Source organism: Phascolarctos cinereus, unplaced genomic scaffold, assembly GCF_003287225.1.
Source record: "Phascolarctos cinereus isolate Bilbo 61053 unplaced genomic scaffold, phaCin_HiC Scaffold_7;HRSCAF=346, whole genome shotgun sequence".
NCBI lineage: Eukaryota > Metazoa > Chordata > Mammalia > Diprotodontia > Phascolarctidae > Phascolarctos > Phascolarctos cinereus.
The window spans coordinates 154,416,515-154,429,139 of NW_027556180.1; the positions used below are offsets into that span (position 1 = coordinate 154,416,515).

General features: G+C 36.8%; 1 protein-coding gene across 1 annotated transcript in view; it reads left to right on the plus strand.

The window, feature by feature from the left end:
* The window catches only part of ITGBL1 (integrin subunit beta like 1), a 346,561-nt gene that overhangs the window by 304,720 nt on the left and 29,216 nt on the right, over positions 1-12,625 (plus strand). Inside the window, exon 8 of the mRNA XM_020964037.2 lies at positions 6,012-6,128. Within this exon, the coding sequence (XP_020819696.1) occupies positions 6,012-6,128 (117 nt within the window). The remainder of the gene's footprint in view (positions 1-6,011; positions 6,129-12,625) is intronic.

Sequence of the window (12,625 nt, forward strand, 5' to 3'; positions counted from 1 at the left end):
AGAAAAAAGCTTTTGACAAAATATAAGGCTCATTCCTATTACAAACACAAGAAAGCATAGGAATAAGTGACACTTTCCTTAAAATGATAAGTTGTATTTATCTAAAAGCAACAGCAAGCAAGCATTATCTGTAATGGTGATAAGCTAGAAGCCTTCTCAGTAGCATCAGGTATGAAACAAGGATGCCTGTCTTCATTACTATTTTTGAATATTGTATTAGAAATGCTAGCTATAGCAATGAGAGAAGAAAAATTAATTGGAAAAATTAAAAGAGGCAGTTAGGAAATAAAACTATCATTCTTTGTAGATGATATGATGTTATGCCTAGAGAATCCTAGAGAATCAATTACAAAACTAGTTGAAATGATTTACAACTTCAACAAAGTTTCAGACTATAAAATAAGCCCACATAAATCATCAGTATTTCTCTATATTACCAACAAAGTCAAGTAGAAAGAGATAGAAATAGAAATTACATTTAAAATAACTGCAGACAATATAAAATACTTGGGACTCTATCTTCAAACACAAACCGTGAAGCTATCTGGACACAATTACAAAACACTTGTCACGCAAATAAAGTAAGCTATAATCACTTGGAGAAATATTAATTGCTTATTGATATGCCAAGCCAAAATAATAAAAATGATAATTCTACTAACTTACTTATTCAGTGCCATTCCAATCAAACTATGAAACAACTATTTTATACATTTAGAAAATAATAATAAAATTCATGTGGAAGAACAAAAGATCAAGAATATCAAGGGAATCAATGGAAAAAAAAAAGTGAAGATGGTTTAGCCATGCTAGATCTCAAACTGCATTACAAAGTGGTAATTATCAATTATCAATCTGGTACTGGGTAAGAAATAGTGTGATAGATCAGTGGAATAGATTAGGTATATAATACATAGTAGTAAATGACCACAGTAATCTAGTGTTTGATAAACTTAAAGGTCCAAGCTTTTGGGACAATAACTCACTATTTGACAAGAATTTCTGGGAAACTTGGAAAGAAACTTGGCAGAAATGAGGTGTAGACCAATATCTCACACAGTATACCAAGATAACATCAAAACAGATACATGATTTTGATAGATCTATGAATAAAGGAAGAATCTGTGACCAAACAAGAGATAGAGAATGTTATAGAAAGTTACCTGGATAATTTTATTACATTCAATTAAAAAGTTTATGCACAAACAAAACCAATCCTATTATGATTAGAAGGAAAGCAGGAAACTCAGAAAAAAAATTACAGCAAGATCCTCTGAAAAAGGCCTCATTTCTCAAATATAAAAAAGAATACTGTCAAATTTATAAGAAGATGAGTCATTCCCAATTGGTGAATGGTCAAAGGATGTGAACAGGCAGTTTTCAGAAAAAGAAATCAAAGATATCTATAGTCATATGGAAAAAAATGTTTTAAATCACTACTTATTGGAGTAATGCAAATTAAAACAACTCTGAGATTCTACCTCACACCTATCAGATTGGCTAATATGACAGAAAAGTTAAATGAGAAATATTGGAAGAGATGTGGAAAAAATGGGACACTAATGCATTGATGGTAGAGTTGTAAATTGATCCAACCATTCTGGAAAGCAAGTTGGAACTACACCCGGAGGGTATAAAACTGCGCATACTGTTTGACTCAGCAATATCGTTACTAGGTCTGTATTGGGGAATGAATGAATAAATTGTGGTATGTGATTGTGATGGAATTCTATTGTACAATAAGAAATGATGAGCAGGATGTTTTTAGGACAACCTGGGAAGTCTGTGATGGGATAAATTCTCCTCATCCACTCTGGGTGAGACAAATTATGATTTTCTTGTTCATGGCTTTCTATGAGCTGAGAAGTGAATATTTTCAGGCTCAACTGAATTCATTTAATAATGATTTTTTAATATGAGCAAGCTTTAGTTTTAAGCACCAAGGATATATGTAAGTATATCATGCCTGACTCTGTGATTCCATGCATCATAGCACACCAGGACCTTCTATCCTCCACTTCTATCTTTTGAAGTCTGTCCAAGTTCATGTTTGTTGTTTCCTTGATACTATCTATCTCATCCTCTGCCATTCCCTTTTCCTTCTACCTTCAATCCTTCCCAATATCAGGGCCTTTTCCAGTGAGTCTTGTCTCATTATGTGGCCAAAGTATTTAAGGTTCAGCTTCAGTATTTGACCTTCCAGTGAACACTCTACTGGGGTTTGGGGAAGATATTATTAGGTAAACACAAATTTTCTACAAAGTAATGTACAAATCATTTTGTGAAGAGGGAATAGTACTAATTTTGTGATGAGCTTTGGAAAGGACTTGAGGGATAGCTGTGCTAAAGGCACATAGGAAAGTGACTGAAAGTTGCATATAGTGATCAGTAAGGAGGGGAGTTCGGTATGAAGTGCACAGTGGAAACTACAGAAATAGTCTTCAAAGGTAGATTGAAGCCAGTCTGTCAAACAGAGAGTTTGTATTTTTTTTGGAAATGAAAGGGAGCCTTTGAAGTCTCTTGAGCAGTGGAGTTTTAAATTCATTATTAAGCAATATGAATTTGCTAGCTGTGTCTGGATGGATTGGAGAGAAGAGAATTGAGAAAGGATATTGGGAGGCTGTTATAGTGGTCCAGACGAGAGATGATGAGGATTTGAATTAGAGTGATGTCTCTGAGAATAGAGAGGAGAGTGATGTGATTTTAGAATTGGCAAGGTCTGGCAAATGATGAATATAGATAATGAAGGAGACCATCAAGGTTGAAAACTTGGATGACTGGAAGGATGGTAGTATATTTGACAGAAATAGAAAAGTTAGGAAGGGGAATAATGAATTCTGGATTGGATATATTGTATTTGAGATTCTTATGGGTCATCCAGGTGGAGATGTTCACAGGAAATTCATGGTGCATGCCTTGACCCCAGGAGAGGACTGGATGTGTAGATTTGGGAGTCCTCTACACAGAGGTGATAATTGAGTCCATGGTAGCTGACAAGATCACTGTAGGGGAAAAATAGTGAAGAGAGAAAAGGAAAGAGGACCAAGGACAGAACCCCAGGGTACAACAAACTGTAGAGTGATGGACACAGAATGTGTGTGTTCTTGGGAAGAGATTTATCTGAATAGGGTCTCTTGACAACTCTGCCCCCGCCCCAACTCACTATGGCCTCAAATGTTAGTCCTTTCTGATTTTTGTCTATGGTTATATTTAGATATCTTGTGAGCCTGAGTGCTTATATAAGATATTTGGTTCCTACCCTTTGTTCCTATCAGCAAAAGATACTGAAAGTGAGCTCTCAGTGAGAAGTATAGAAGTCTATCCAAAATGTACCTCAGTATTAAGAAGGAGCCTCTAAGACAAGGGTTATGTACTAGTGTGAATGGATATACATATTATCACAAATTGAAAGCTAGAAGGAGCTTTAGAAATAATCAAGTCCAGCCTCCTCTTTTTACAGATGAAGAAACTAAGGCAAAGAAAGGTTAAATGATTTGCCCAGGGTCACACAGCTATTAAATGTCTGAGGCAGGGTTTGAAATCAGGTATTCCTGACTCCAGGCTCAGTGATGTATCCATTATAGTCCAATCCTCTCACTTTACTAATGTGAAAACTGAGGCCCAGAGTTTAGGTAGCTTGCCTAAGGACTACCAAGTCACAGAGATGAGATTAAAACTCATGCTTTCTGCTCCCAAATACCATATTTCCCACCTACACCCCACTTAATATTCCATTATTAGCATACCTCTGAGAGTAGGAGCAAGGATCTACCCAGTTATGGTGGAGGTTGGATTGGGTCATCTGTAAAGATCTTCAGAAGAAACAGTGAGGACTCATGTGGTGGTCATCCCTATGATATTCTAGCTTACTTTTATAAACTAGTTTAAGGTGTACAAAAGCAATTTACACACATCTGATTTTCTCTCCACATCAATCCTGCGAAGTAGAAAGTATTATTATCCCCATTTTACAAATGAACAAAGTGAGGCTCAGAGCGGATAAATTACTTGTCCAGGGTGAGACAATGTGTGTGTGTGTGTGTGTGTGTGTGTGTGTGTGTGTGTGTGTGTGTGTGTGTAAGGGGAACTTCCACCATGTGTCAGACACTGTGCTAAGTGGCATAAAAATATAATCTCATTTGATTCTCACAACAATTCTGGGATGTATGTGTTATTTTTTTTCCCATTTTATAGTCGAGGAAACTGAGGCAGACAGATGTTAAGTGGCTGAGGCAGACAGATGTTAAGTGGCTGATGCAAGGTAACAGAGCTAGTGAGTGTCTGAAGCTGGACTGAACTCAGGTCTTCCTCGCTCTAGGGTCTGTGGTCTGTCCATTGAACCACCTGTTTATCTGCCTCTAAAGTCAGGGCTGAATCTGCTAGGCCAGACTGCCATTGCTATGTCCTTCTATGTAAGGTCTCCTCTATGAGGAGAAGACCTGGGTCTTATTTACATCATTGAACTTACCAACTTTTATTTCAAATGGACATTTAAATTGAATAAAATTAGCATGTTTTATCGAAACACTCTTTTTGAATCTATTTGGCTGTCAATGAGCCCATTTAGTTGAACTTTGTCATTGATTCTTTTGTGAGTATTGAATTATAGAGCTACACTCTATTTTTCTTATTGTAAAGGCACAGATTTAAAAAAAATATTTTGCCTCAACTTCAAACTGAAGTTCTTTAATAAGGTTTCACAAATGTCAAAAGATTTACGAGAGATAGTAGAGACAGCCATGAAGGAGCCCAGGAAAATTTTGGTGAACTTCCTGCAATTATAGTGGTTGACCTAATAACAAATTGTAGGAGCTCTCTCAGGCCACAGCTATATTTTGGGAAAAACAATGCCTCTTTCTCAGATTAATTTTAATTTAACAAGCACTTATTATATATCCACTATTTGCAAGGCACTGTGCTAGTAGCCAGATAGACAAATAGTCTATAGAAAGTAGCTGGATAGTATATAGAATGAAATAATCCCTGCTTTCGAGGAGATTGCAGTTCATTGTGCCCATGTAATAAATAAAATTACATGCAGAATAATGTTCTGGCACAAGTCTGATATGAAAGGTAATTTATTTTTGAAAGGTAATTTGTTAACAAGTGAACAGTGGTTGTATGGGGTACAGTAGAAGGGTGGGGAAGAGTGGGTGACAGGGACATAGGAGGGATGGGACTGACATGGATTAATATCAGAGGAGTTAGCTTCCTTTTTCATGTAGCATTTTACTGTTAATAATAATGATTTAAAAATACTTCAATACTTATAAAATGATTATTAATACCTTTCTGATTTCCTAGATCTCAGTATTTTCAAATGTTCTCTGTTTTATATCAGGAATAAATAACAACAAATTCTATTTAGCACCTAATTGTTTTAGCACCTAATTTAGTACCCAATAGCCTGTTATGATACATAGGTGTGAATATTTATATTTGCTATAACTAGTAGGTCTTTGAACTGTAGAAGTAATGATAAAAGATATTCATTTGAAAATTATATTTGCCAACATCAATTTCAAGATGGCAGGCTGAGTCACAAATCAGATTCTGGGTGTTTCAGGATACCTTTTAGTGTTGTACTACTCAATAAAAATCCATCAACTCCTTTGAAATTTATTGCCAGTTATGAAATGCCCCACTATTGAGTTGAAACTATGACCTTACTTGCTCTATTTAATTAAGTCTGTGACAAGAGAAGTCTGACTCAACTGAATTATCTTTGTAAGTGAGTGGCCAATGAAAAGAGATAATGGTGGATGGCTCTCTGGGGTGAATAGTCCATCACAAATATTGTACAACTTGTGAATCTGTTCTCTTTAGAACTTGTGTTTGAACTTTATCTTAGCAAGGACACAGAGTGCTAGATACTGATGTATTGGCAGGAATAGAATTGATCTAGTCTGCTTTTGTTTGATTTCTTCCCCTTCTTCCTCACATTTCCCCCAGGTTGTTATGATACCGTGGAGCTAATTCTACCTTTATTTTTTCCATCATTGCTTCCCCAGGCAAATGTGAATGTGGCCAGTGTACCTGCTACCCTCCAGGAGATAGCAGAGTTTATGGCAAGACCTGTGAATGTGATGATCGGAAGTGTGAAGACTTGGATGGGACAATCTGTGGAGGTGTGTATTATCCATCCCCATAAGGGAAATGGTTATTTTGCTTTATGTGTAACTTGTATTACTTGGAACAGCTAGTCAATACAGTGGATAGAGCGTCAGACCTGGAGTCAAATTAGAGTTCAATTCCATTATTAGACACTTACTAGCTATATGACCCTGGACAAGTCGCATGACCATTTTTTGCCTCAGTGTCCTCACTTGTAAAATGCACCTACTAAATGCAAATAATTGTACCTGCTTCTCAGTGATGTTATGAGGATCAAATGAGATAATTGTTGTAAAGTGCTTAGCACAGTGCCTGGCATACCGTAAGCTCTATACAAATGTTAGCTAATATTATTACTTGGTTAGCTGGCATTATCATAATCTCATAGCTTTGTCCTGTAGCTAGTATTTTGAAAGCTAGCATATCTTCATTTTAACTGGAAGACATTGTATACAAAATGTAGAGCTCTAAACCCTACAGACAATAATATATTTTTAAAGGATGTTATTTCTAAGCATTCCTATTCCAAGAAAAAAACCTTTTGTCACTTGAAATAGAAGCAGCTGTAGGTGCAATAGAGAACTGAACATGGAGTCAGGAATATCTGAGTTCAAATATGATACTAGGCGTGTGACTCTGAGCAAGTCACTTAACTTTTATCTGTCTCACTTCCCTCATTTCTGAAATGTATATAATAACAATTTCCTTCCCAAAGTTTTTTTAAGGATATTTGAGGTAATATTTGTAAAGCACTTTGCAAGCCTAAGTGCATTATGTAAGTATTATTAGTAGTATTTCTTGGCCTTTCATTGTAATATTACTCATTAACCCAGAAGAATACTACAATACTTCACCCCTCCATCTCCCTGTGAGCATCTACTATTTCTGTCACACTCCAAGTCCATAAAGTTTTGGTGATAAGATCGATTAGAGATCTCTGAGTACTGCTTAATCAGGATTTTAGAGATACATTGGACAATTTATTATAAACCCCAGAGGACAAGTAAATAGCAGAGTATGAATTAAACTGTCTATGTAGAGAACCCGTTAAATCACAAATTCCCAGATTTTCAGTTTTGGAAGTAATCTTAGAGGTTAGCTCTTCTACCCCATACTTCAACCAGATGGTCTCAAAGACAATCTCTAGTGCTAGGGACCCATTTTAGAAAGGTAGGATGTTTTCTCTTATAGCAATACAGAGATCTGCCTCATTGGAAGTTTCACCTATTACTCTTAGTCTTGTCCTTCAGAGCCAAAAATAAAAAAAAAAATAAAAATGTTTAATGCTTTTTGCACATGGCTGCACTTCACTTAGTTAAAACAATACCAATGCACTTTCCAACAAATTCCCTTTTTCCAGGATAAGCATCCCTACTTCTTTGACTAATTCCCATCTCTAGCTTCGTCACAGTCCTGGTAACTCTCTAGCTGATGTGCTCCAGTTTATCAATATTCTTACTAAAATATGATGTGAAAAGAGTAAAAAAGAACTATTTTCAAGCATTTTGGACACTGGAAATCTATTGACATACCCTAAAACTATGTTAACTTCTGCTATAGCATATTGTTGACTTATATTGGGTTTGCAGTCCAGTAAAATCCCTAGATGATTATCACATGGAACATAATCTAGCTATGCCTCCTTTCTCCTAAACTGATGTGTCATTATTTGAATCTCAGTGCAGGACTTCTCCCTGCCCCCCAATTCCTTTTCAACTTCATTTTATTCCCCAATGATTCCCTAGGTATATTTTAGGTTGTCAAGGTGTTCTCTTAGTAATGATGATTGAATAACCATGATAGTAGGGACTAGCCATTGGGTATTAGTGCAAGGAGTAAGAAAGCTCAGTTTTTGGTGGAATAGTCATAGAGAATAATTATAAGAACAAGAAGGGAAAAAAAAGAACAGACAGTGACTGTGATTCAGTGAGGTCTGAGTGAAGGCACTGAAAAGACTGGAGTCTCAGAGATTACATATAGGAATGAGTCATCAAGTTTGTGCTCAGCACATTAGAAGCCCCGGAAATGCATGCGTGAGAATAGAGGACAGAAAAGAACATTCATTTTGATAGAGCATTGAGAGAAAGTGTGATAGGCTCTGTGTGAAGGTGGATCTGAATGTCCTCTCATTTAGTGGTGCAAGTGTGGGAGCAATCATGAGAGAGCTCAGTGAGAGCTTGTATATCTGATTGGCCCATTTCTGAGCCCCTCTAGTCTCTGTACCAGCAAATTCAAATGAAATCAAGTAGCAAGAGTGTGGCTACCAGTGAATAGCAAAAAAGGCCCCAACAGCAATTAATCTAGGTATGTACTATTTGTGGCTTTTATATTGTGGTTAAATGCCTTGCTCGTGGTCACACAACTAGTAAGGGCATGAAGCAGCCTTCAAATCCAGGTTTTCCTACTATGTCCAGCATTACACTGCCTCTATGTAATATGCCAAAGATAGCTATCACTCTACTGTGTTCTCTCTAATGCCCTTAGGGTTACCCTTAATGTTGATTCTTTGGAAATTGTGGTATTTCATGACTCATAATGGTGTGAAAAAATGGGGTTTTATAACAGGGTTTCTTCACCATAACTTTATTAATATTCTGGCACTGATGAAACACGGCTTCCTCTGGAAGAAACTATATGCTTGTCTCTCCTCTCTAGTATTGGGTGTTTCTTCTGGACCAAGAGAGGAAGTAGACATACTCTTCCCCATCGTACTATCATCGTATCTCCTCACTTGAGCTTCGCTCCATTCACCTAAGTTATCTAATTTAGATTCTTGGTGAAAACATGTACCAACTGCCAGGTCTTTCTCAAGTCAATCAATCAATGAGCATTTACTTGTTTGCCATTTGTCATATGCTATGCTGGGAATACAAATGCAAAAATGAGATAATTCTTTCCCTCTAGAAGGCTGAGAGGGAAGTATAATATGCTTATAGAAAAGCAAATACAGAATTACATACAAAATAAATACAGAGTAATTAGTATTTAGCTAATACGAATATTAACTAATATTGACAGAGTAATTAGCAACTGGAGAATCAGAAAAGGCCTTTTGAAGGAGGTGGCATGTGATCTGAGCAATGAAAGAAACTAGATGTTTCCAAAGAGTGAAACAAGAGGGTATTCCAGGAATGGGAGGCAGAGGAAAAGCTATATAAAGGGTTGGAGGTAGAGATGCAAGGTAGTGTAGATTAGTCTGGCCCTACTCAGAGTTATCAGGCTGGAAAGAGAGGTTAGAGTCAGACTTTGATCTTCCCAAGAGTAAATTATTGTTTTTGGAGGGGATGGAGCAAGCATTAACAATTAGGCAAATGGACAATGAAACAAAATGACAGAGTAGGCAATTTGGAGGATGGCATGGAATAGCTGATATACCCTTAGCAAGTCCTGGGTAAATAGCAATGGATTGTGACTCCTTAAGTCTCTCAATAGGAAGAATGAGAGAGGTGGCAGGAGAGAGAGAATGAAGCTATGCTCATGAAAGGAGAGGAGCACAAAACAGTCCTAATGAAGAGTGCTACCATGGGGGAAGAGATGTATGCTGGTAATGAGAGATGAAGATGATACTGAAGAATGGGTTTCGTTTGGGGGAAATTGGTGTATTGAGAAACTAGTTTCTTTGAAAGAATATTTTGGACAATATCCTGGTTCAGGAGAAGGGACAGATGAACTCCTTGGAGGGGCTAAGACATGGGACAGTGGTTCTATTAATTTGTTTTTATTTTCTTTTAGTAAATTTATATTTATATTTTGCATTTTGCATTTCGCATTTCCTATCTTTCTAAATGTATTCCTCCTTCCCAGAGAGCTATTTTGTTTTTTTAATAAGGAAGAAAGGAGAGAAAAAGGTTCAGCAAAATTAGCCAACACAAAAAGGTATGACATTATCTGAGTGTTCCCTACTACCCATCATCCCCATCTCTGCAAAGAAAGCTTAGGGGAAATGCTTCCACATATTTCTTCTCTGAGACCAAGCTTAGTCGCTGTGATTTCACAGCATTCAGTTGTAGTCATTCTGCTCTCATTTTTATGCTGTAGTCATTATGAATATGGTTTTTCTGCTTTTTCTTAACTTCACTTTGTATCATTTCATGGAAGTCTTCTCATGCTTCTCTGTAATCATTATATTCATCATTTCTCACCGCACAAATAATATTCAATACATTCACATATCGTAACTCATGTAGGCATGAGCTTTTTTCCTAGTTGTTCACGCTATAAAAATCATGCTTTCTTTGGGAGTATATTAAGCAGGGCTAACTCTGTTCTCATAATTTCAAGTTGTTTTCCAGAATAGTTGGGCCAGTTCTTATCTCTGCCAATAATGCTTTAATGTGCTCATCTTTCCACAAGCCTTCTAGCATTTATCATTCTCAACTTTTGTGAATTTTATCAATTTGAGAGTTGGAACCTCTGGAACCTCTGAATTCTTTTGATGTGCATTTTCTTATTGGTGCACTCTTTCATATTGTTAATAGTTCTCAATTCTTTTGAGTACTGTCATGTCCTTTGATCAGGTGTCTATTGGAGAATGGCTTTTAGCCTTCTATACCCTTTTTTCTAAAGGCTGCTTTAATGCATGGCATTATATAAACCTCGACTATTATCAGAAGAAATCTTGGATTTCCTTTATGTCTAAACTGTTCCATGTAACAGAGAGTTCCCTATGAAAGACAGTAGAAGAGATGAGCACAGTCACTAAAATAAACATTTGAATGATTTTCCCCAAAGGATGAGAGGGAGAGAATTAAGATACCTGACAAGGTAAGACAATTGTAAAGATGAATCCAAGTCCCCATGTCTGGTTTTTTTTTCTTTCTTATTATAATGGACAACTTCAGAATTGTTGTTCTGTCCTAGAAAATGTAAGATTTTCTATTGTAGATCAGTGTGAATATTATGGGATATAGCACAGCTGCATCTGTACCTTCCTATAAATTCCTTTATAATTATAGTCCCCTTCTTTAGCACTTTGAATGGTTGGTCTCTCATCTAACAGGGGGAAATTATTTTGTTCTGCCAAAGATAATATCTTTTCTGTCTCTTACTCCTCTTTAACACTCTCTTTATCCTTGAACCAAAATTCTCAAATCCATCTTTTCAGAATTATTTTTAACAGAGATTCTACAACCACGTTCCTTTCTTGGATCATCTTCCTGTTGGACAACCCAGTCTTCTTATGATGCATATTATATTGAGAGCAAATTGGGTCAGACCACTTGAATTTTTTCATATCACAGTATGATTAAAGTCTTCAATTTTTTAAATATATTTTAAATGCACCTAAAACCCCACCTTTTTCATAGATTATCTCTGCATACATTTTTCCTACAGAATTTCTTGGGAATTTTCACAATCATTTTGTATATATTTGTACTTATATTTTAGATGTTGGTTCTTTGATCAAATTTAAGCTTCTTAAGGGGCAGGGACGATTTCAGTCAATAAAAGGAGATTTGTTAAGCACCTACTATGTACCAGGTACTGTTCTAAGCACTGGAGATACAAAAAAAAGACAAAAGACAATCCTTGTCCTCAAAGAGCTCACAGTCTGTTGAGAGACGCCAACAAGCAGAAAAAAAAATTACTAACAAACTATGTAAAGGATGAACAGGAAATAGTCAACAAAGGTGAGGCACTAGAATTAAGAAGGCTTGAAAAAGGCTTCCTCAAGAAAATGGTATTTTAGTTGTGACTTTAAGGAATTCAGGGGACTCAGTAGGTAGAGATGAGAGAGAGAGAATCCCAGGCATGAGAGATAGCCAGAGATAATGCCCAGAGCCAAGAGAGGAGTGTCTTGTTCAAGGAATAGCAAGGAAGCTACTGTCACAGTATCAAAGAGTACATAACGGAATAAAATATGAGTAGACTGGAAAGGGTTGGCCTTAGGAAGGTTAGGAAGAGATTAGGTTAGCAAGAGCTTTGAAGGGCAGGCAAAGGATTTTGCATTTGATCCTGGAGAAAATAGAGAGCTACTGAAATTTGCTAAATAGTGGAGTGACATAGTGGGACCTGAGCTTTAGGAAATCACTTTGGCAGCTCAGTGGTGGTTGAATAGGAGTAGGGAGTATCAGAAGAGAGAAAGGATCATATTCAAGAAATGTTGCAAAGGTGAAATGGACAGGCCTTGGTAACAAATTGTATATGGGAGAGTGAGAGATAGTGAGGAGTCCAGGATGACTCCTAGGTTGTGAGCCTGGGGGACTAGGGTGATGGTGTTGCCCTCCATAGTAATAGGGAAGTTAGGAGGGGGTAAGAATTTAGAGGAAAAGATAATGAGTTCAGTTTTAGACATGTTGATTTTAAGAAGTCTGCTGGATATCTTAGAGGCAGTTGGGGATGTTAGGTTGGAGGTCAGCAGAGAGGTTGGTGGAGAAAAGTTAAATTTGCAAATCATCATTACAGAGATGGTAATTAAATCCATGGGTGATGATGAGATCATCAAGTGAAATAGCATAGAGGGAGAAGTAAAGATAGAGAACCCTGTGCATGCCTGCAAGCATGACCTGGA